Here is a 21,832-nt window from a genome sequence, read left to right as displayed (position 1 = left end):
TCCTCGGGGCATCCAGTTGAGGACCCTCTTCGTCCTCCAAGTGGAGCCCCTCAAGCCTCTCCCTTAACCCCTAACCCCCCCCCACATCCCTCCAGGGGAGTTGAGCCCCATCTCCCTGCTGGGTATCATGTAGAAGGGATGCGGATCTTCAGGAAATTAGTCCAAGAAAAATGTATCCAAGAAAAACACGTGAGGGACCAAATCCACCAAAGTGTCCCAATTGTGGGAGTCAGAGAGAAAGGGCAGACATTTAGTGTTTACGTGCTGTTATTCTCCTTCTTGGCCTCTTTTCTTCCTTCCTTGTTTCCTTCATTTCCTTCTTTTCTACTTTCCTTTCTTCCTCTTTTCTACCTTGATACATCTTTCTTTCCTTATGTTCATTCATTCGTTCTTTATCTTCCTTCCTTTTTCTTTAATTCTTTTTCATGTATTCCCTTCTTCCTTTCTTAAATCATTCTTTAACATCTCCCCTCCTCACCGCCCATCTACCTCCTTTTTTTCACACCACCTTTCCTTCCTTCATTTGTTCTTTTCAACTTTACTTCCCTCATTCCTTCCTTTCGTTCTTCCCTCATTCTCTTTATTCATTCTTTCTCTTATTTCCTGCGTGGTATGCAGGAAGCAGATCAGTTCAGAACTGTTGAACCGCTGCTGATGTCTTTTAATAAAGATGTCACTATGCTTCAAAGAAAGTGCTTGTCTGGTGGATGAAACCACCTCTCTCCAAGACTTTCTGACGTCAGAATTGGGGCTACGTCCGACATGTTTTTTAACTCTCCTCCTGCAATGATTGGCCAGGTGTGATGATGTGTGAATTCATGCAGGATTTTTACTTCTTTAACAAGCTCTCTTTTTTTCAATCTTTTGGTATGTACAAATGAGCATGAAAAGTGTGCCGAGTTATCCCCATTTGTTCAAATATCACGTCTCATCCGTCTCTATGACAACAGGCTTTCCCCGCCGCCTTCAGGTGTGGTCATTTGGCAACAGGTATAAACACTTTTGCCTTCTGGCTTGTTGAAATGACACATCATGTAAAGTAGTTTGTTTCAAGCATACCCCAACATTAATTTATCCACCTTCCTCAACATCACATACTGTAAATCCTCCGCAGGCAGCTCACAGAGACACTCACCATGATTTTAAGTTCACCAGGAGGAGTTTACATGAGTGAGTGTTGTGTGAATATAAGTCTCTCTGGTCTGTAGATGTTTCTGTGGAACTATGAGGCTGTCAGTGGCCTGTCCCACATTGATGACATCAGAGGATGGTGTTCACACTGCATAGCATCAGTCTTCCCTCACCACAACCCTTTCTGTTTAGATTCCAGTATTATTTCTGAGGAGATACAGTTTATACAACCACTAGGAGGACAAGTTGTCTGAGATTTTAGGCACTAACATTGTTTGCAACAGAGTAATTGTAAAATAGCTAATATGTGCATGCAAGTGTGTCCTGAGGACAGAAGGTGTTTCACTGCAAAGATTAGCCATGGACTAAATGTTAAAAGTTTCATGACAAGACAACAAGTAGAAGACAGAAAATCTTTAATACAGGCCGGTACATTCAAAATGTTTAGGGAATATTAAAGTCTTTGTTGCTGTCATTATTTTCAGTTTGCCTCCAAGACATGATATCCGTTTTCCTGTGATTTATCATATCTCCTATTGATGTTGACCCTCTGTATCTTTAACATTTTAATCAGTAACTTCCATTTCTTTGTCTAAAAAATTACAAAATGTCCCAGTTTTTCCAGACAGACAGATGGAATAACAGAAGGAGCTTCCGGCCAGTTGTTTATTGATTTATTTTATTCCCCTCTGAGGTCAGAGGTTTGTGAACTGGGCTGTGTGTTCCCATCCTGTTCTTAGCAGGTCGTTCCCAAACAGTCCACCCCAGGGGACAGGCTGGGTCCAGATGAAATTTATGGTGTCAGACGGGGGAACTTTTAATAGATTTGTGCTTTAGGAATGAGAAATGCAAACACACCCACATACACACAGGGAGAGGACAGAGAGATTAAGGTTACTGCATTTTATACAGTGTGAAGAGGAGGGATTTTCTCAGAGATTTCTTGATATGGGTCAGACGTCATGAAGGCACTTGCTTAGGTTTACAGACGCAATGCTACGAAATGGAAATATGTCAACCTAGAAATCCAAGTAGGAAATGGCACACACTTCCAGACATAGGCATGTGTTATGGTAAAAACTGGTTTGTGGCAGAAAATTAAAGAAAATATTCTACATATCCTACAATGATGAACATTTAGAAAGTCACTTAATATAGTATGAAAAGCAGTGTTTTAGCGACGTGGTTGTTGGATCACTAACGGGTGTGGTCAGAAGAGGGCTCCTTTGCAACTGTCATGATGTCATGGTGTACTGACACACCCTGCAGCAAGGTGAGATGCTCTTTAAAGGGTCGGTTCACCCAAATAACAAAGAAAAACATAATTTCTTTCTTGTGGTGTTATCTATCCATGCAGGTAGCTTTTGTTTCATTTTTATTTAGATTTTACATTTTTTATTCATTTTTAATCCACATATCAGAAGAAGATAGCTCAAACGTGCACATAAAAAGGGCAAATCCTCAAGGCTTGACAAAACTGGAGATATTAGTACATGAGAAATATGGTATGTTAAATTATGTGCAATTTGGATGAACTGTGCACCACAACATTCAATGCATTCTTTAGATGTTTGGTTCAGCTATAAACCTCTGCTATCCGGTGGGCACCAGCTCTCTCCTCATCTGGACTCTCACATGTCGGGTTTAAATGGAGCACGCTGTCCATCATCCTCCTCACACATTCCTCCAGCTGCAAAAGATGGAGCTGGGACTTCTCGTTGTCAACGACGTATGTATGATATATGAAAGAAGGGGTTAATCCTTGGTAAAAATATTACTGTGGTAGACAGGTAGAGGAGGAAAGACTTTTACTATTAGCAATAACTGAGATCTTATATACTGTATATATGTATATGTCTGCAGAAAGAAAGAGGGTTTTTTCACTATCGGCATCCCATCATCCCACACCTCAGCCTCAGTCACTTTGTTCACTTAGCCAGGGTGTGTGCATGTGTGTTTTTATGTGTGTGTTTGTGTGTGTGGTAGTTTATGCCCCTTAAATGAGGTGAGAGGGGATCGGATAAAAAGCAGACACCAGTTGGCAGAGAAGTGTGGTGTTTTATTGCTCTTTAACAATCTTACCTTGAGTTTGTTTCTTAACAATCCTCAGTCACTTGTTGTTTTATTGCTATTTATTTTGACTTTTCTATCCTCTGTGTGCTTTAATCATGTCATTTCAGTCTGTTTTCATTTCCTCCTGAAAAACACCTCCTATTTATCTGACTGAGAAGTCTGATGATTTTACCCCACAGCAGCAGTGTTTGTCTGGGACTGAGACCTTAAATGTATGCTATAAAAGGAAGTGACTGCTATCATATTAACCATGAAAACCAATCCATGAAAGCCATCCAAATTGCAGTACTGTACAGTTTTGAAAAGCTCACTGTCATCAGTGTGAAACTCCTAAAATGCTCTACTTCCTAAGACATCAGTGACGGGCGGCTGGAGCATGTTCGACACAGAGTTACACACACTTCTTTACAGCCTAACCACACCCAGATCTAACCAACCCCCTCACATTATCACACACACGGATTTTGGGGTAATTTGGGAATGTTTTTTTGCACTGTTGATTGCAGAAAACCACAGTCCATCTACACATCTACAGTCCTGAATCACATATGACATGCCACACAGTATTCCTCACAGGTAACAGAGAAAGGCAGTTTACAATATGACATCTGAAGGGTTAAAGTGAAAAAAACTTATTTTATCTTATTAATAATTAATCATTTGATCTATGAAATGTCAGAAAATAGTTGAAAATGGCCGTTACAGTTTACTACAGTCCTATTAGAAGACTGTAGTAAACTGTAACAGCCATTTTTTGTCCAACCAACCGTCCAAATCCATAAAATGACCAATTTACTGTGGCATAAAACAAAGAAAAGCAACAAATCCTCACAATTGAGAAGCTGGAACTTTTTGTGTTGAGTTTCTCTTTTTCCTTCAAATTGAAGGCCAAAGGACACTGGATGTTGTATGTTGTGCAGACTGTAAAGCCCACTGAGAAATGTTCTTGACTATCTAAACTCCTGGAGATTATTGGTCAGCTGTGATCTACCCTCTGCCTGCCTCATTTCCTCCTCTTTCCTTCGACTGCTGACTGATGGCTCGTTGTATCTCATTATGAAGCTCACGAGACAAAAGGCCGAAGGTATGACGCGAGCCGTCTGTGACAGGAAGACAAATAAAGGATTGCAGACCACTACAGTCACAGAAAAAAAGCCAGAGGGCAGCACATGTGTCCTGAGCTTCATAATCTGGTAAAGTCATGACCGGCCTTCAAAGACAGACAGGAACTCAGACCTCATGTATGTGTGTTCATTGTCCTTTAGAGACAAGACATGTCTGTTTGAAGAGCCCTCAACTTCCTCTGATCTCGATTTCAGGTTCTCTGTTTACACAGGTTCAGAATGTTATTATACTACGCTTTCTCTTTCTTATCTTTCAATCTGCATTTCTACTTTCCTGGTCAGTCTTGCGGTTTCTGCTTTATGTCCTTTCACTCATCACAACTCAAACTTACCTCTACTCTTGTGGCTACATGACAAATTCAGGTCCTCTCTTGCATTCCCCCCATTGCTTTTTTGTCATCTCTTGTGATTTTTTTCTTGCTTTTTCAAATTTTTTATTCTTCAGTTTTTTCCCCACACAGTTTGTGGCTGGCTGATTTGTAGGCTTGTATGTGGTCACTCTTCGCCCAGCAGAGACAGGAAGGGAAAGAATACAGGCAGAAAAAGGAGGGTAAGAGGAGATGCAAAGGGATGTGAGAACACTCGAGAGGCTTGGAGAGGAGGGGAGGAAATGCTGGGTGGAAGTAGTCTGAGCAGATAAGAATGGGGAGTATAGAGGTATGAAGGAAGTGAAGCTGTGGAGGGCTGGTAATTAAAGAGTGGGGAGGACTGGAGAGAGATTTAGCTCAGGAGAAGATGGAGAAGGGAAATGATGAACGTCCAGAGTGCTAATGAAACAACTGGCTACAGTATGATGTATGGAACAGATGCGGTCGGTTTGATTTAGACATGTTCAAGCTTTCAGTACGCTTAAAACAAACTACTTCTAACAATGTGTTGTCCGACCACGTGCCTAATCAGTCTCCAAGAACTCTGTGTGTTTAACAAGTCTTTGTAGTCTGGACACAATCAATCATACAAATGGGGATTGGAGCACATACTTTCAGACAATAAGTCATTCATGGAGTTGCTCTCGTTTGTACACATCAAAGGTGACAGAGGTAGTCATGTGAAGGATGAAAAAAGAGCTTGAGAGACAAGTTAAAACTTTCTCACCTCCGCGCACCTGTCAAATCACTGCGTTAATGTCGGGAAAGCTACAAAATAGACTCAGTCCCCCCAATGACATCAGAAAGGTGTGGATGAAGCATTTCAGATGCTGTTTGATGATATGAAAACCACTCCCTTTGAAGCATACTGAGGCACTTAACGAAGATGTTCAATTTTGATTGACTCTATTCATTATTGAGTCGTGTTGAACTGGACGGGAGGGGGGAAGAATATTAGAAACGTATTTCTATATAATCAGTCCAATACAACACAACCACTAACCATGACCTCAATAATAAACATATAGTTGAATTAACACGTCTCGGAAAGTTTTAACAAAAAGTGAACATTATAAGCTTTGTGAGGGTAGAATATCTGGCACTGACACTGTATTTAATGGGGTCTAGCCAGGAAGGGGCTGAACCCAAATCCCTGTGCTGGTGCACAAGGGCTGGGCCCCTGTTATTATGACTAACTTAAGTAACTGTGCATTTGGGCCAAATAGATACAATTGTTTACTTAAACTTATAAGAACTACAAGTATTTTGTACCTTAATATGGATACCAAAGTTACACACCCATCACGTGCCTGTGATGGTGTATCTGTGTTTTCCTGCTGTGCCTTTATTTTTTAGTGTTTACAGTAGATCCAGCATTTGTAGTTGTTGGTGCTGCATGTCCACACACACACACACACACACACACACACTCACACAAATATGCATCTCCCCCGTTATCAGTTATGAAAGGAGACTGGTATTTCTCAGCCATCTGTTTAAGTCATGCAGAAAGATACAGACCAGTGCACATAATGTGCCATGCAAGTGCTCCAGACAAGGATCTCTTATGCACTTACATGCTTAGACACACATACGTACCTACACACACACACACACACACACACAGTTTATTTCAGAAATACGCCAATTTTGAATTACAACACCTCATTCCAGCTCACTCCCCTCTGTCGCTGTATATTTTACTACATCTTTGTGAATTATAGCAAAATTATTACTTTGACAGAACCATTTGTCTTCAGAAAATTAGTCAGCTTGATTAATTTCCTTTTTATGAGGATGATGATTTGCATCTATAATCTTGACCACGTGCAAATTACTTTGTAAAAAAAAAAAGAAAAAAAAGAATCCACATTGAATGATGAAGAGCATCGGGAGTCACTGTTCTTCTCACCAGAGTCAGAGATGTTTACGTGCTGTTTTCTTGCACACATTTGAACTCTGAACCGCTGTTTTCTGGCTGGTCAGGGTTTTGCCAGTTTATGACTTCACATTTTAATGATTGCACATTTTTAGCCACATGTTCAGCGTAGTTGAGTTGGTCGGTAGGTCCACCACTTTGGTCCAGACTGAAACATCTTTTCCTCTAGCGCTACCATGATTCCAAATACCTGCAAAACTCATCAGCCTCAGATGTACTATGCTAATTAGCAAATGTTTGTCTTGCTAACACGCTAAACTAAGATGTTGAGCATGGCAAACAATATACCTGCTAAACATAATTGCGTTAGCATTGTCATTGTGAGCATGTTAGCGAGCTGATGTTAGCATTTAGCACAAAGCACGGCTGTGTATAAGTGCAGCCTCACAGGCCCACTAGAGGGGCTGTAGACTCTTGTTGCTGTCTGTGTTTTAGACCCCATGCAGTCTGACACACACTTTTTCATCTCAATTGTCCCTCAAACTCGGTGGTACTGAAAGCTCTTGACGTTGTGGTGAATCAGTGCAGTATAAGCTGTAATTCCTGCTTTTTTTTCTTCCATTTGAGGTTGTGTTTTTTCCTTCCGTTATGTACCAAGAGAAAAGTTAGACACCATGATTTGTCATTGCAGAATGGCCAGTATGGTGATACCATCTCCATTGTGATAACATCAAGATATACTGACGTTATCATGCTGTGACTGACTGTATGTCTAATCGGTTTTCATCTGTAAATGTATAAATTCACAGCACACACTGTATGACACACTGCCCGTTAATCATGTGGAGTTTGAGTTGTTGTGACAGGACTGTTGTCTGTCTGTTGTCTCCTCTATAGGCAACAGCTGCAGGGTTGAGATTGATGCAGAGACAAAACACACACCTCCTGTTCCAAAAAGCCACCCATAGACAAAGCTCTGACTACCACACACACACACACGCACACACACACACACATCTAGCCATCAGTTATACGAGTTCAGCCGAGGCTTTATCTCACACTATCTGCATCTGATTTGTCTGTGAGCTTGTTTGAATTGTTGTATGACATTGTTTAGGCTCCCTGCAGTTTTATTGATTCCTTCGAGACCCTTGGCTCTTGCTTCATATAACACGGCCCAAAGCATTTCTGTCTGGGGATAAACAACATCACTGTGTTTGTTGGTTCTCACAGGAACACTGTCAGGCCCCGAAACCTCAGAGGTCATCACTTACTGACCCTCTGAACTCCCAGACCATGCAAACACGCACAATTCCCATGGTATCTTCACCCTTACACCCTTTTTTTTGACCCTTTTAAAAGTGCTGTCCTGGTATTATTCTGTTTCCATCCCACCAACCCTCTCCAGCTCTCCGCACCCCCCTCGAGCGTCTCCCCTGGCTGTGTCCAGTCCCAGATGTAAATGACACACACAACATCCTCTTTCTGAGGGACGCTGAGATGTGTGTATGTGTGTGTGTGTCTGTGTTTGAGGCACCTGTTCGACCTGAAGCTCCTTGCCCTCTCATATGCGTTGCTGTGAGTGTGTTTGTTTGTATCCTGCTGTTTTCCTTGTCGACGTGTAGCTGCGATTCCAGTGAAGCAGGGGGAAGAGAGGACACGTACTTTACTGCCGAGCCTGCAGACACATCGCAGATCTACCTATCTAATTAGGAGATAAAAATGAGATGATCAAAACGTAGCAGAGGTATAGTTTAGAGAACAGTAACAAACTTCCGCCGCTGCCAGACTCACATTTTCCGTCCTTCCTATCTGCCTGCCTGTCTTCTCTCTTGTCTTCTCTCTTTCATCACTCTGAGTATCATAATCAAATTGTTATATATAGCTTGCAGATTAGGGGTCTGTCTGCAGTTTCAAAAAGTCAGCAATCAAAATCCTCTTTAAACAGCCCTTAACTTTGCCTTTAAAGTTTTGCTTGGCCACTGTGAGTATCTATTTTTAATTAAGGAGACATTTGACAGCAAGGTCTGGCTTTATCTACCTTAAACTTATTCCCCTCATTGCTCTGTCTGGCATGTCCTGGAATAACGTGTGGGTGGGGGGGGTAAGATAAATGAGGGAAAATATATGTCAGCATGCAGGTTTTAAACTGTATCCAGGCAGATTCTAAAACAATAATATATTAGTTAATTTGGGTGCAAGAATCTCTCATTGTGTCCCTAAAAGTTGAAAAGAACCAAAAGGGATGTTGGATAGGGATGGATATTCTTGAGACGTTTCTGTATGTGTATTTGGTTGCATTGCTTGTCCGGCATCAGTTTTTACCCATCAGCTGTTCTCTGACAGTGGATATTTGTAGGTACACTGTTTGACCACCGGATGGGTGTAGAGAGCGTGGAGTGTTGAAGGAGAGGATTTCATTAAAAAAAGAAAAAGGTGTTTGTCTCCCCCTTGTGCTGCAATCAGAAAATACAAGTAGAAATATGGAAAAGTAAAAAATATGGAAAATGTTTTTAATTGATTGTGTGGTTTGTCATTCTTCTTGTTGCATTGTTGTGATACTTTGGTTCTAAACTGTTGATAACACATACCTAATTTTCAAATCTTCTCTCCTAATTCCTCTATTTTCAACAGGTAAGTTTACATTTCTGTTACCCCAGATATCACCAATGTAACACTCATGACATTATTGATAAAAAGTAATCAAACAATAATTGATTCAGATCAATTATGCTCCAAACTATAAGCAAATGTGCAGCAGCTGGAAGTTTATTTGGTGAATTGCTCCGTTGACTTGAATTGATCAACTCTTTTTTTTCCTGTCTCAATCTCAGGGTTCCCCTGGGCCTCTTGGTCCTCAGGGCTATCAGGGGCCTCCAGGGAGACCAGGGGATCCAGGCATACAAGGACCAAAGGGGCCGAGAGGTGACCATGGCCGTGGCGGCATCATAGGTCTTAAAGGAAATATGGTAAAATATTCTTCTATTTCTATTTTTTTAAATTGTTGAAAATCAAAACACTTTTGTCCACGTTTTGTTCACGTTTGTCCTCTTGTTTAATATGTGATTCTTGTCGCTACACAGGGAATGACCGGTGTTCCTGGGTTTTCTGGAAACGACGGTATTCCTGTAAGTCCATCCATCAGTCTGGGTGAAAGCAGTTGAAGCTCGCTCTATGTTGAGTATTGATTCTGCTCATGAGGTGCTCTGACTGTTGTGATCTGACTTTCGCTCCGCAGGGCCACCCAGGACAAGCTGGGCCCAGGGGCAAGCCAGGTGCAGACGGCTGTAACGGGACACATGGAGAATCAGGGTTACCGGGGCAACCGGGCAACAGTGGCTCACCTGGTTTTCCTGTTAGTTCAACTCCAAAACTGTATGGATAGTTCATTGTAAAATATGTAGAGTCTCATTTCCTGTAAGTGACCATTACTCTGTCTTTTTGTGGTCATCTGTCAGGGACAACCGGGCAGGAAGGGAGCGAAGGGAGACTCTCTGGAGCTGAGTGTGTACATGGAGCGTTTCAGGGTGAGGAAGAGGAGCGTACACCAAACCTGACTTTTGTTCTGAGGAACTCCTGGCATTGCATTTATATTTGATGTTGCTGTAACACAGTCATATAGATGTAATTAACTTCATGAATCTTTGACCTTGTCTCCACAGGGAGACCCAGGGACACCAGGGGTCAACGGAGTATTTGTAAGACACATTATTCAAATGATTTGTTACTGTACGCTGATCATAGAGATATGATCAGATAATATTCTTATATCTAATTTGCACTAACTAATACATTTCAGCTTATCTGAAACTTACTTCTACACAATTTTATGTTGTGGCAATCTTTCTCATATCGACTGTCTGTCATTTGATTTTTGTCAGGGGCCTCAAGGAAACCCAGGATGGCAGGGTAACAGAGGCTTCCCAGGACCAAAGGTAAGTGTGTGTGTGTGTGTGCATTTATTTATGTGCAATTTTGATTTTAGTTTGTGAAGTCCAATCTATTATGACATAAATTGTTTATTAGGATCCTGTCTGTGTCTTCTTCTAGGGTCCCCCAGGGTCTCCAGGTGCCCGAGGACCAAAGGTAAAGCAACATGTATATATTTAATATATACATACAATATATATTTAATGTAATATATTAGAAAATTGATGTAAATGCTGCATGAAATGTCAAATAAGAACTTGAATTTATGAATGAAGCTTCAAGTGTTTTTTGGTTTTTTTTCTGGGCAGGGCACTATGACCAAAGTGCTTAAGGGACTCAAAGGAGACCAAGTGAGTGACCATGTTTGTCAAATGCATTGCTAATATCTATTAGTCAAGTCTGGGTTAGGTCACAAATCATCTGATCCACTTCGGTTTGAGGTCTGTACTTTCCCATGCAATGATTTGCAATGGTGGAATATAACTACTTAAGTATTGTTTTGAGATACTTTTACTATATTTTACTTGAGTATTTCCATTTAATGCTACTTCAACACTACTACATTTCAGTGGTTCATATTGTAACTTTTACTCCACTACATTTATCTGACAGCTGTAGTTACTAGCTGTTTTTCAGATTAAGATGTTGTAAGATTTTTAGCTCATAAATAAGATAAAAAAGCTTAAGCTCATAAAATACAATACAATTATAACGATAAAATCATTGGTTTCCCACCATTTTTGGCTTGTGACAAGTTATAGTGTCTAGTTTGGGCCCCTTGTCACAGATGTCTGTGAGTTTCTCAGATGGTTTCATTTGAATAACTTTTTTTTACTGAAGAGATAAAATTATCCAACATTTCACGACCAAAAAAAGATTAGAGAACGGTCCAAAAAACGAAGACAGATTTGTTTAAAGTAACTTACTTTTTTCTGCCCCATTAATCATCTCATGACCTCTCAGATTTATCTTGTGACCCTTTGGATGGGCCAAGCCCTATGTTGGGAACCAGTAGACTAAACTACCTAACTATAAATAAAATAAAACTACACATCGAAATGCTGTACACATTACAGCAACAATCTAGTATTGTCATATATAATGATATGTCAATTACTACATAACTTTTACTTTGATACTCTATGTATATTTTGTTGCTAATACTTATGTGCTTTTACATAAGTTGGAGTTTTACTTGTAATGGAGTATTTTGAAACTGTGGTATTAATACTTTTACTTAAGTAAAGGATCTGAGTACTTGATGATGATTTGTTGCACTTCCTACTTTCACCACAGGGGGACATCGGACCTCCAGGGCCACAAGGAAACTCTACACATCAACAAATTCTGCCCCCCTCTGGACCATCGGTCTGTACATCAGTGAAGCTTGTCCATCTTTATTCATTAACCCACTGCAATGACATTCAAAGATGGTCTTTAAAATCTGAAATATAAATAGGAGTGTTATGGACACACCCATGAACCAATAATATCCTCCTCTTTTATCATTTCAGGGATCTCCTGGAGAGAAAGGTCTGAAAGGAGAAGCAGGAGATTTGGTATGTGTTCACTTCTGAACGATCATACACATTTACACACACACACAGATTGTAAGTTACTCTGCTCATCTTTTCTTTTGTTCTGTATTATTGTAGGCTGACAACAAAGGAGAAACTGGTATAATGGGATTCCCTGGGTCGCGGGTGAGCATGGGCACATTTTTCTACACAATTCAGCCAGAAACTGTCCTGTTTCCATGTGTTCAGTTCATATGATGTGCTGCTTTGGATGCTGTTCTAGGGATCATCTGGTGCAGATGGGGCTCCTGGACCAAGGGTATGTTTGTGCGAAGGATGAGAGGTGTCATATCATTATTGTATTATCAAATTGAATGTCATTTTATAACTTAATGATGACGACTCTCTTTCAGGGGGATCTCGGTGAACCAGGACCAAAAGGCAGAGATGGTTCTAAGGTGAGAATGAACTCGATTGTGCATCTGAACTCTTCTGAAATCTAACTGACAAAAATACGTGCACACAAATCCAGAGGTTGGTTATCAGTAATCAGTATCAGCATTTGATAAAGCGGTGCAGCCATAAAAGTCTTTGTTTTTAATATTTCACTCAGTGTAAACATTGTATAGCTTCAGACAGTTTGGAATAAGGTGATTTGAACAGCTTTAAGGCTACTTAAAAGGTTAATGGAAGGATTCTTGTTTTATAACTATAGTTTATCTGAACCTTGTGAGTGTGAATCCAGCCACAAGGCGCTGTGAGAGATGACACAGAGGAGGAAACAAGATCAAAAATTAAAAGGAAAACAAGATATGATAAGACAACAGGAGGATATGTGTCACAGTCATTTTCAAACCATGTGTGCGCATGATCTCATCCAGTCACATCCGGCCTTTGTACTCAAGACTCTTTACAATACCATCATTAAAATGACAAGTGAAATTGTAGCCGCTGAATACTGAAGAAATTACATTGTTTTTGTGTTTCAGGGATTCAGAGGTGACCCAGGAGAACTGATTTCATCAGGATCCCTTTGGCCTTCAGAGGGTAAGTTGATTAATACCAGACAAACAGTAAAATAGAAAAGAGAAAGAGTTTGAAAATGAAATCCACTGCCTGACAAGTGTTAACATGCCCTCTGACAAAATTGCTGCTGACATGAAGTGAAACTCTGTGGGGAAAAAAGGTCAGGAGTTCAAGATACACAGGATGAACATGGACCTGATGAGGGTTATTAAAATCCATAGCATACACTCCGTGAACCATAGGAACAATAGAGCTTCTGTCATCCGGCAGGACGAAGCAGACCATTTGGTGAAGCAATAGGTTGAACTGACAGTAATTAATAACTGAAAAGTGATTGTTTCTATGTTAAGGGATCTGTGTCATATAGGTGTAAAAAGAAATGTGGCAGTGAACACTAACACTAGCATGGGAAATTATTACTCAGAGAAGAGTAAGATAATCTAGTTTGTGTTCCAGTAGTGTTAAACAAACAGAACAATTGCTATTATTATTGCAGTATATTCAAATGAGGAAACAACAGAAACTCTTTATAATCCCTCATATATAATCTGTCACAGAGCTACATAAGAATGGATGAAAGCAGTTACAGGAAGTGATGTATGAGCATAAGATGTCTGGAACCTGTTGCTCAGATTCTAATAATTCTTTCTTTTAATTATGCTTTGACTTGATAAGCTGGTCCTCCCGGTGCTCTTGGTGAGCAGGGTCCACAAGGAGAAAGGGGCCCGGTTGGAGACCTAGGCTTCCCCGGACCCCCAGGACGCCCCGCCTCTGAAACACAGCAACTAGGTCTGTAAACTGAGGCTGCACAAAGAGATTCATCCACAGACTCAAATAGTCATTATCAAGAGAGCTGTTACAGAATGAACACAGTGTAGACAATGGACTGCTGCACACTTCCTGTCATGTGAACCTTCTTTAACGTTCAAGTAAAGGACCAGGTGCATGGAGAAGGGATAAAATTCTGAAGTGGTCAAAATGATAATATTAACTAAAGAACACTATATATATAATGTAAATGTTCAGTAAAACCTTTGATCAAGAGTTAAGAGTTTTAAATGGCAAAAATAAAAATGTCCTTTTAATTTCCTTTTGTGTCTGCCAGTGTTTGATTTCTTTGGGCCATTTGGTGTAAAGGGGGAGCAAGGAGAGAAGGGCCAACCAGGGGTACCAGGACGCCCTGCTGTCAGTGCAGGAGCCCCAGGCATCAGCGGGCGCCCAGGGTACAGGGGCCCTCCAGGATCCAAAGGAACATGTGAGTGAGTGAGTGAGTGAGTGAGTGAGTTTGCATTTGCAATACGTTTACACTAAGGTTTTAAATACTTTATCTTCTGTTCTTTCCTTGTTTATTAGTTGTAAATGTCTGTGCCTTTTCTGTATTTCTATAAGTTTTTTTTATATGTCTGTAGGGGCAGAGTTCTTTAAGGGGGCTCCTGGTGGGAGAGGAAGGCCCGGCAATGCAGGCTCTAAAGGAGTGAAAGGTACTGTAGGCATACTATTAATGCTAAAGAGGATTGTTGACATCATGGTGGATTATTGGTTAATAACACAGAAAGCTGCAGTTTTCTGAAGCACTTACTCCTCCATTTAATTTGCCCTGAGTAAAAGAATATATCCATAATACACACAGTAAAACACTATGTTGATGACCTGTGGGTGCAACTGTATGTACATTTAGGTGATCATGGGGAATGTGAATGCACCACTGTAAACTCTCCACCGGGGCCACCTGGCCCTGCTGGTGACCGTGGTGATGCTGGGATGACCGGAGAGTTTGGTCAGGAGGGGGATGCAGGAGTCCCAGGCCCCCAAGGAGACGACGGATTCCCTGTAAGAACAATCAAGTCATGTCGTCTTCATTCATTCTTTTTCATTGTTCATTTTAAGCCTGTCTCTGTTTCCTCAGACTTTTCTTTGTTGTCTCACAGGGATTTCCTGGACAAAGTGGTGTGCCAGGCCCAAAAGGTCGAAAAGGGGACACAAGTGTGGCCACTCAGAAAGGTGCAGTGTACCTGTTATTTCATCTCATATCAGATCAGCACCAGAAGTACAAGTGGGCCAGGACTCAGATAATGAATTCTGCTGTGTGTTAACGTATTGTATGCACATGTGTGGTTGTATGTGTGTGTTCATACATGGTTGTATGCATATGTCTATGCTTGTCGCTACAGGATATTCTGGAGACCCAGGGTTTCCTGGGCGAGACGGTGTATCAGGAGCATTGGGTGCTCCAGGCCAAAATGGTTTGCCTGGTTTCCATGGGGTCCGAGGTCCTTCAGTGAGTCTCCATAATTACAGTTTCATATTGTACATACTCGTCATATCATATGGACTTTTTGTTCATTTCCTCTCATGACAAATGACAAGTATATCCTACAGTATAATAACTGTTCTGGTTGATGTCAACAGGGAGAAGGTCCCATTGGAGAACGTGGAGACAAAGGTTTCCCAGGTCTACCTGGTCGAACCGGTGCAGCTGGGCCAAGGGGAGAACCAGGTGCAGTCCTTGGGGGCCTCAAAGGTCAACGTGGTTTACCTGGTGATGACGGCCTCGCAGGCTATCATGGAGTTCCAGGAACACCTGGCAGCCCAGGTGAGAGGCAGCTGTCTCCTCCCTTCCTTCTATTCAGTCTCAATATGGTGATGCATATTTCTCCTCCAAGGCTTTATCTCTTTACAGTGATTTGACCTGTTTTCACTTCACTTGATATTTCATTTTACCTCGCCTCTCTTAAAATACTCGCTTTTGTAATTTAATGCAAAGCAGTGAAATGGGAATGAACATTAATGGCTTGTGATTAAAAAAAGGAGAAAGGAAGCATGACAAGTATATTTTGCCATTTTATTAACTTTTCTTTCTTCGCCTCCTGTTGTCACCTTGATGCAGTTGCTGCATCCCTCAAACCAGCTGGGGCTAAGCTTGTTTGAGATAATGCTTGTGCTTTTGAATAACTCTTGTTCCGAATGCCTCTCTCTTTCATTCTCTCTCATTTGCAACTGAAAGGCGGCTGTAATCCAACAGGAGATGGAGGACAGGTGGATGTAACAGGTAGCTGGTATAATACAGTTTTCACCTTTTTGCTCCCTTTATAACAACTCTGTTGTGCTTTGCCTCTGGATTATTTGACTTGTGTGCATGATGATTTTTGAATTGTTTACTATTTGAGATTTAGGGTGATACCAGCTAATGTAATGATAAAGCTATGTTCTGAAAGACAGTCCACGCTGGGCAGCTGACAAAAATCACTTGCACCAAAATAGTAATTTCCACATAAACAGTTAAAACTTTTACATACAACCATGATGTTGCCCTAAAGACTGTGTTCTTCTCAGGTCCTTGCAATGCTATTCCAGGACCTCCTGGGCTGCCTGGACCTCCAGGATCCAGTGGATTACCAGGTTTCCCAGGTAAAACAACAAGACACTAGTGCTGAATGTTGCCTTCAACGTGCCTGCTTTGAGTCATTTTTGATGCCGTTTATGTTTTGTGAACCAACAGGTCCTTCCGGCCAAAGAGGACCACAGGGTCCACCTGGAGCACAGGGAGAGAAAGGGGAAATAGGAGATCAAGGGACAGGTGGCCGTCCTGGACCACCAGGTAAGGAGTGACAAGAAAACACTTACTGGGCAATGGTCAGATTAGGGATGTGAACGGTTACCACTGCAAATATTTTTGACCGGTTATGCATGCCAGTCTATAGGTTAATTTGCATACACACTCTGCTAACGGCTTCGCTAGCTGGCAGAGGCCTGAAGTTAAAAATGAAGTGCACTAAACGAAGCTTATTGTGAGACCATTTCCTCCAGAAAAGCAAATGTAAATTGTGTTATGCTTCTCTTCAGTTTAGTAGTAGTACTAGCACTATATTGTACCACATTAAGAGCAAGTACCCGACTGCCATGTCCGAGGATGGCTCATAGCCAAAGATCACGTCACTGTTAGCCTGGGGAAGAAAGTGTGATGCGCCGATGTGCCTAAACGCATTGAAAAACACTTTGAGGAGATAAAGGTTGAGCTAAAAGTCAAGCTAGATGGGACAGACAAGCTAAATTACCTCTGAACCACCGACTGCTAGACAGCTCTCACAAACAAAATTTACATGACAGTTACCTTTGTTGTTGGCCTGCGTCCATGATAATGTCAAAAACATTGTGGCAGCTAACTTCCATGTCTTGGGGCTCTGTGTCATGTCATGCACACACACTCGACCATCAACGACAGTGGTGAAGCACACAGCCACCCTGCCACCGTGGCACTGAAAGACGGACTAAAAGCAACTAGCTTCTTGTATTTCACGTCATTTTATGTTTTTTCTTAAAAATTAACTGGTTAGTTACCAGTTAATGGATGTCGGGCTATCGAAAGCAAAATTAACCAAAACTGACATCCCTAGGTCAGATAGATAGAATTGATCTGATCTTTGATTTGATTATTGTCTTTAACCCAGATCATTTTCTTTTATTAACATTTATGGTTCTCCAATGCAGGTTTTGCTGGCCCCCGTGGAGACTTGGGAGTTCCTGGCAGCAAAGGTTCAGAAGGAAGCCCTGGTTTGACCGGTGTGCCCGGCCGGTACGGGGCACAAGGTGAGAAGGGTGTTCATGGAGAGATCTTGGGAGCATCGCCAGGACCCTCTGGTGACCCGGGGCTGCCTGGGCTTCGAGGGAATAGAGGCCAGATTGGTGATCAAGGAGAACCAGGCTATCCAGGTTAGCCCTGTCTCTACCTTGTCACTTACTTATATTCAAACAGTTTATTTTACCTATCTGTCACTTAGTCTTGCTTTGTCTTGTTGTCATACTGTCAGCATTAGTTGGATTTGAGAGAATACACGATTTGAGAGCTATCATATAATGTTGTTCCTCCAGGAATAGTTGGCATGCCTGGTATGATCGGCCCCAAGGGTGAGGGTGGCCCTTCAGGCCTGCAGGGGGAGGAAGGGAGGCCTGGGCCAGCGGGCAAGTATGGCTACCCTGGTGACCCTGGGAGAGCTGGTTCACCTGGGCCGCGTGGTGGTACTGGACAGCCAGGTCAGACAAACATACACACCGACACACTCTCTCTCAGAAATGTCCTTGTTCATGTCTGACATCTCTATTCCTTCTGGTATGTCATCCTGCTCACTAGGTTTAACTGGAGAGAGGGGAACTGAAGGAGACCCTGGCCCTCCAGGTCCAATAGGATTAAAAGGTATCCCAGGGTCATACGGTGAGGATGGTGTCGTAGGAGAGTATGGCCCAACAGGTGACCCAGGACAGCCTGGTGAAGAGGGACGCTCTGGACTTTCAGGAATAAAGGGTTTGTGACTGAGATATTTATTGTGATCTAAAAAAAATTAATTAAACATCAAATAATATAAAATGTAATTTGTTCATGATTCAACCAGTTTTGGTCAGAAAAGTTGGATTTCTGTCACTTTCTGTGATGGTCCCTCTCTTTCCCAGGAAACAAAGGGTCTTCCGGCATGTCAGGTTTTACAGGGATCAGCGGTGATCCAGGGGTGAAGGGCCTCAGCGGGCAGATAGGAGAACCTGGAGTGCTAGGCCAAGTTGGCCCAAAAGGCGTGACAGGTCAAAGTGGAGAGAAAGGTGAGATTGTTATGATATAAAGTGGGTCTTAAGTCTGCTGTGTTTTGTTGAGACTACCTCATAAAATCTTATGAGCTAACTTACCAACTCCCTCATAACCACGACTGTCTGCCAGGTGATCGTGGTTTGAGAGGGTCACCCGGGGAGAAGCCTCAGATCTCTGCCCAGGTAATTGTTGACATGAAGGGAGCCAAGGGAGACCATGGGCATCCAGGAAATCAAGGTTTCACCGGACCGAGAGGTGCACAGCTACAATCTACAATCAGTGTTTCCTTCTCACCTCTATCCGCTCACGCTTCACTTCCTCACATCCTACTCTTTTCCACAGGTACTAAGGGTTTACCCGGTGTGCCGGGCTTCGAGGGAGTTCATGGTCTTCCTGGAGAACCCAGCAATGAGAAAGGTTCCTTTGGAGATTCAGGTGCACAGGGGCTGCCAGGGATAAAAGGAATGCCGGGCCTAACTGGAAATCGAGGAATTTCTGGTTTTCAGGGAATGTCTGGCAACCGGGTGAGCAGAACCATACTGGGAAAATTAATGTGAATTATTATGCTTTAAAGATGCACTCCACCAATTTTACAGGTAAAGTTCAGTTTACTTGTCAAGAGGAGTACTACTCAGCCTGTGAATACAGTTGTATAATGTCCTCTGTAGCTCTGGAGGGAGCTTTTCAAAGTAAGTAACCTCATCTTGGTCTTGAGACTTAAAGAAACTATAATCAGTAGTTTTATATACATGACTACTTGATGAACCCACAGAAAATTATCACTGGACTCTTCAGTTTCCCTCAGCTCTACAGGGTTGTTGTTTCGGTTTTACAGCCCACAACGTAACTGTTTTGGTTCACTCTCACCACTTTCATAGCGTTGTGTCCAGCAGCAGCAGGCAGGTGTTTTTAGCAAAGAAGCTCTAAAAACCTACTGTACACTACCTGCTCAGCACCGACAGTCAGCAACTAGCTGGTGAACATAGTGGAGCATTTTGCAACTCAAGGGCTGGATCATTCTCTCAGGAGTTAACAGAGACCAAAACAGAGCGAAAAAAGAGTGAATACTGGACTTACATCCGCTAGGTGACCAGACGCATGACTCTACATGAATGCTAATGTTGCTGGATTTGTAAATAAGCAATTTTCTGCTAACATGTTTGCCGTATCACACTTTCCACTGCCCCCAAGTGGCCAAAAAGAAATCTGTTATGACAGCTAGAATTACTACCTGGAGGTTCAATACATTTTTTTCATCGCAACATCTCATGCAAAAGTGATGTATTCTCATGTTTGATATGTTTGTTAATTGCTCATTTGTTACTATTCAGGGAATTAAAGGAAGTCCTGGTGCCTATGGTGCATCAGGAGACAGCGGAAGGAAGGGAGTCAAAGGTACAACCTTTAAACTCCAGTCAGATGGGGATCTAGATGCTAATTATAAAGTGATTGTGATGAAAACATTTTAGGTGATAGTAAATTTTGAATACTATTACAGGTGGGACAGGCCCTCGTATAGACCTTCCAGGAGCTACAGGATTGAGAGGACAGCCTGGTATTCCAGGAGAACCAGGTACAAACTGAAGCTCAGACAGCTTTTGTTTCTTCTGCTCTGGTGTTGATCATCACCATTTAACAATTAGAGGCTCATTTTTGGCTGACGTGAGATGTTTGATACCCCCTTTACAGGCCAGAAAGGATTAATTGGACCAACTGGGGACAGGGGTACACCTGGTTTTGATGGTATCGAAGGGAAAAGAGGACAGTCAGGTGAACCAGGAATACCAGGATACCCAGGTAAGAGATTCCTTTTCATTTCCTTATTACACACTGTCCAATTAAAGTATGTCATGTTATTTTAAATGTTATTCTGTACATTGTAGCAGAATTACACTGCAACTGCTCTGACTCTGACTTATACACAATCTTGTGAACAACATTTTTGTTTCCTGCAGGGTCAGATGGGCAGAGGGGAACTCCTGGTAATCAAGGTCAAAAAGGCCTTCCTGGAATTCCTGGAAAAGAAGGACATCCAGGCTTTCCTGGCTTCTCAGGGAACAAAGGTAACATGATCAAACCAGTACTCTCTCTTTCTCTCTCTTTAAACTACATACTTGTTGTCCACCATATTCCTCCATTTGATTTATGCACGTGTGTGCAGGTTTCCCCGGCCTGAAGGGTCTTTATGGATTAAATGGACTGAAAGGACAAAGGGGTAACCCCGGACCACCAGGTATACAACCAAATAAAATGCTTTTCTGCCAGTTACTGCAAGTCACAACCGTTTTTGTTATTTCTCATGAGAGATTACTGTAAACTCTTTTTGTAAAATTGATCAGGTATATGTCTGAAATCTTCACTATATCCAGTGTTTGTGGAGTAGAAACCATCTCTCAGTTTAAGTTGGACATGTCTTTCCTGTTCGTACTTTTATCAGGTCTGGATAACACTGGACCAGCTGGGGATCCTGGAGCCAAAGGAGAGAAGGGAGAGAGCGGTGACCCCAACCACCAACCAGGTTTTCCTGGGACAGCGGGTTTGAAAGGCTTCCAGGGACCTCTAGGTTAGCCATTTCTCTTCTGCGTCAATAGGGCACTAAGAAACCCGCTGAGCTCTCAATAAAAGAACAAATGATGCACAACAACACATATTTAAACATCTTAAGACAACCCATGTTTCACTTGTTCAGGTGACCATGGTCATGCTGGACCGCCAGGATTCCGTGGCCTCGTAGGACCAGATGGGATCCCAAACAGACCAGGACCCAGTGGGGACCCTGGCTTTAAAGGACCTCCTGGTTACCAAGGTGAGAAGATACAGTTTGATTAAAGAAAGCCATTGTTAATAGAAACAGTGCCATCTTTCTCTCCCCCTTCTTTTTATTGGTACACCTTTTATACTTTGGCTGTGTGACGCAATAGTTTACTCAATGGTGAGCAGTGGATTTTTTGAGGGCATGATATATCAAATAAAATGGTAAATGTAGTGCACAATATGGTAAATAGAGCCTAATTCAGCCTATGTTTCATAACTAATCATGTATTGTGCTTTCTGTCTAATAGGAGTTTGAATTGGTGGCTTAACAGCAATTCAGTTTAATTCAGTTCATCAAGTTAGTGATTAAAACCAAATACATGTATTTATTAAATAATCATTTTAGCAGATTTGTGTTTTAAACATGAGTCTAAAATAAGGTTAGCAGTAGTAAC

The 21,832-nt window shown here is 41.9% G+C and overlaps 1 protein-coding gene across 1 annotated transcript in view; it reads left to right on the top strand.

Annotated features, from left to right (window-relative positions):
- The window catches only part of col4a2 (collagen, type IV, alpha 2), a 56,779-nt gene that overhangs the window by 29,980 nt on the left and 4,967 nt on the right, over positions 1 to 21,832 (top strand). The window contains exons 4-40 of the mRNA XM_070915002.1: positions 9,410 to 9,544; positions 9,659 to 9,703; positions 9,814 to 9,930; positions 10,034 to 10,102; positions 10,238 to 10,273; positions 10,457 to 10,510; positions 10,626 to 10,661; positions 10,814 to 10,855; positions 11,802 to 11,873; positions 12,020 to 12,064; positions 12,161 to 12,208; positions 12,306 to 12,341; positions 12,436 to 12,480; positions 13,012 to 13,069; positions 13,724 to 13,837; positions 14,154 to 14,303; positions 14,458 to 14,529; positions 14,727 to 14,878; positions 14,977 to 15,049; positions 15,220 to 15,326; positions 15,458 to 15,647; positions 16,053 to 16,097; positions 16,382 to 16,456; positions 16,548 to 16,646; positions 17,537 to 17,758; positions 17,918 to 18,079; positions 18,177 to 18,347; positions 18,494 to 18,637; positions 18,753 to 18,878; positions 18,966 to 19,147; positions 19,955 to 20,018; positions 20,122 to 20,196; positions 20,313 to 20,420; positions 20,579 to 20,686; positions 20,785 to 20,856; positions 21,061 to 21,186; positions 21,313 to 21,429. Coding sequence (XP_070771103.1) covers positions 9,410 to 9,544; positions 9,659 to 9,703; positions 9,814 to 9,930; positions 10,034 to 10,102; positions 10,238 to 10,273; positions 10,457 to 10,510; positions 10,626 to 10,661; positions 10,814 to 10,855; positions 11,802 to 11,873; positions 12,020 to 12,064; positions 12,161 to 12,208; positions 12,306 to 12,341; positions 12,436 to 12,480; positions 13,012 to 13,069; positions 13,724 to 13,837; positions 14,154 to 14,303; positions 14,458 to 14,529; positions 14,727 to 14,878; positions 14,977 to 15,049; positions 15,220 to 15,326; positions 15,458 to 15,647; positions 16,053 to 16,097; positions 16,382 to 16,456; positions 16,548 to 16,646; positions 17,537 to 17,758; positions 17,918 to 18,079; positions 18,177 to 18,347; positions 18,494 to 18,637; positions 18,753 to 18,878; positions 18,966 to 19,147; positions 19,955 to 20,018; positions 20,122 to 20,196; positions 20,313 to 20,420; positions 20,579 to 20,686; positions 20,785 to 20,856; positions 21,061 to 21,186; positions 21,313 to 21,429 — 3,592 coding nt within the window. The remainder of the gene's footprint in view (positions 1 to 9,409; positions 9,545 to 9,658; positions 9,704 to 9,813; positions 9,931 to 10,033; positions 10,103 to 10,237; positions 10,274 to 10,456; positions 10,511 to 10,625; positions 10,662 to 10,813; positions 10,856 to 11,801; positions 11,874 to 12,019; positions 12,065 to 12,160; positions 12,209 to 12,305; positions 12,342 to 12,435; positions 12,481 to 13,011; positions 13,070 to 13,723; positions 13,838 to 14,153; positions 14,304 to 14,457; positions 14,530 to 14,726; positions 14,879 to 14,976; positions 15,050 to 15,219; positions 15,327 to 15,457; positions 15,648 to 16,052; positions 16,098 to 16,381; positions 16,457 to 16,547; positions 16,647 to 17,536; positions 17,759 to 17,917; positions 18,080 to 18,176; positions 18,348 to 18,493; positions 18,638 to 18,752; positions 18,879 to 18,965; positions 19,148 to 19,954; positions 20,019 to 20,121; positions 20,197 to 20,312; positions 20,421 to 20,578; positions 20,687 to 20,784; positions 20,857 to 21,060; positions 21,187 to 21,312; positions 21,430 to 21,832) is intronic.

Source organism: Enoplosus armatus, chromosome 11 (assembly GCF_043641665.1).
Source record: "Enoplosus armatus isolate fEnoArm2 chromosome 11, fEnoArm2.hap1, whole genome shotgun sequence".
In the NCBI taxonomy this organism is placed as follows: domain Eukaryota; kingdom Metazoa; phylum Chordata; class Actinopteri; order Centrarchiformes; family Enoplosidae; genus Enoplosus; species Enoplosus armatus.
Note: the sequence above shows the minus strand (reverse complement) of the source record. Positions and strands in the feature narration are given on the sequence as shown.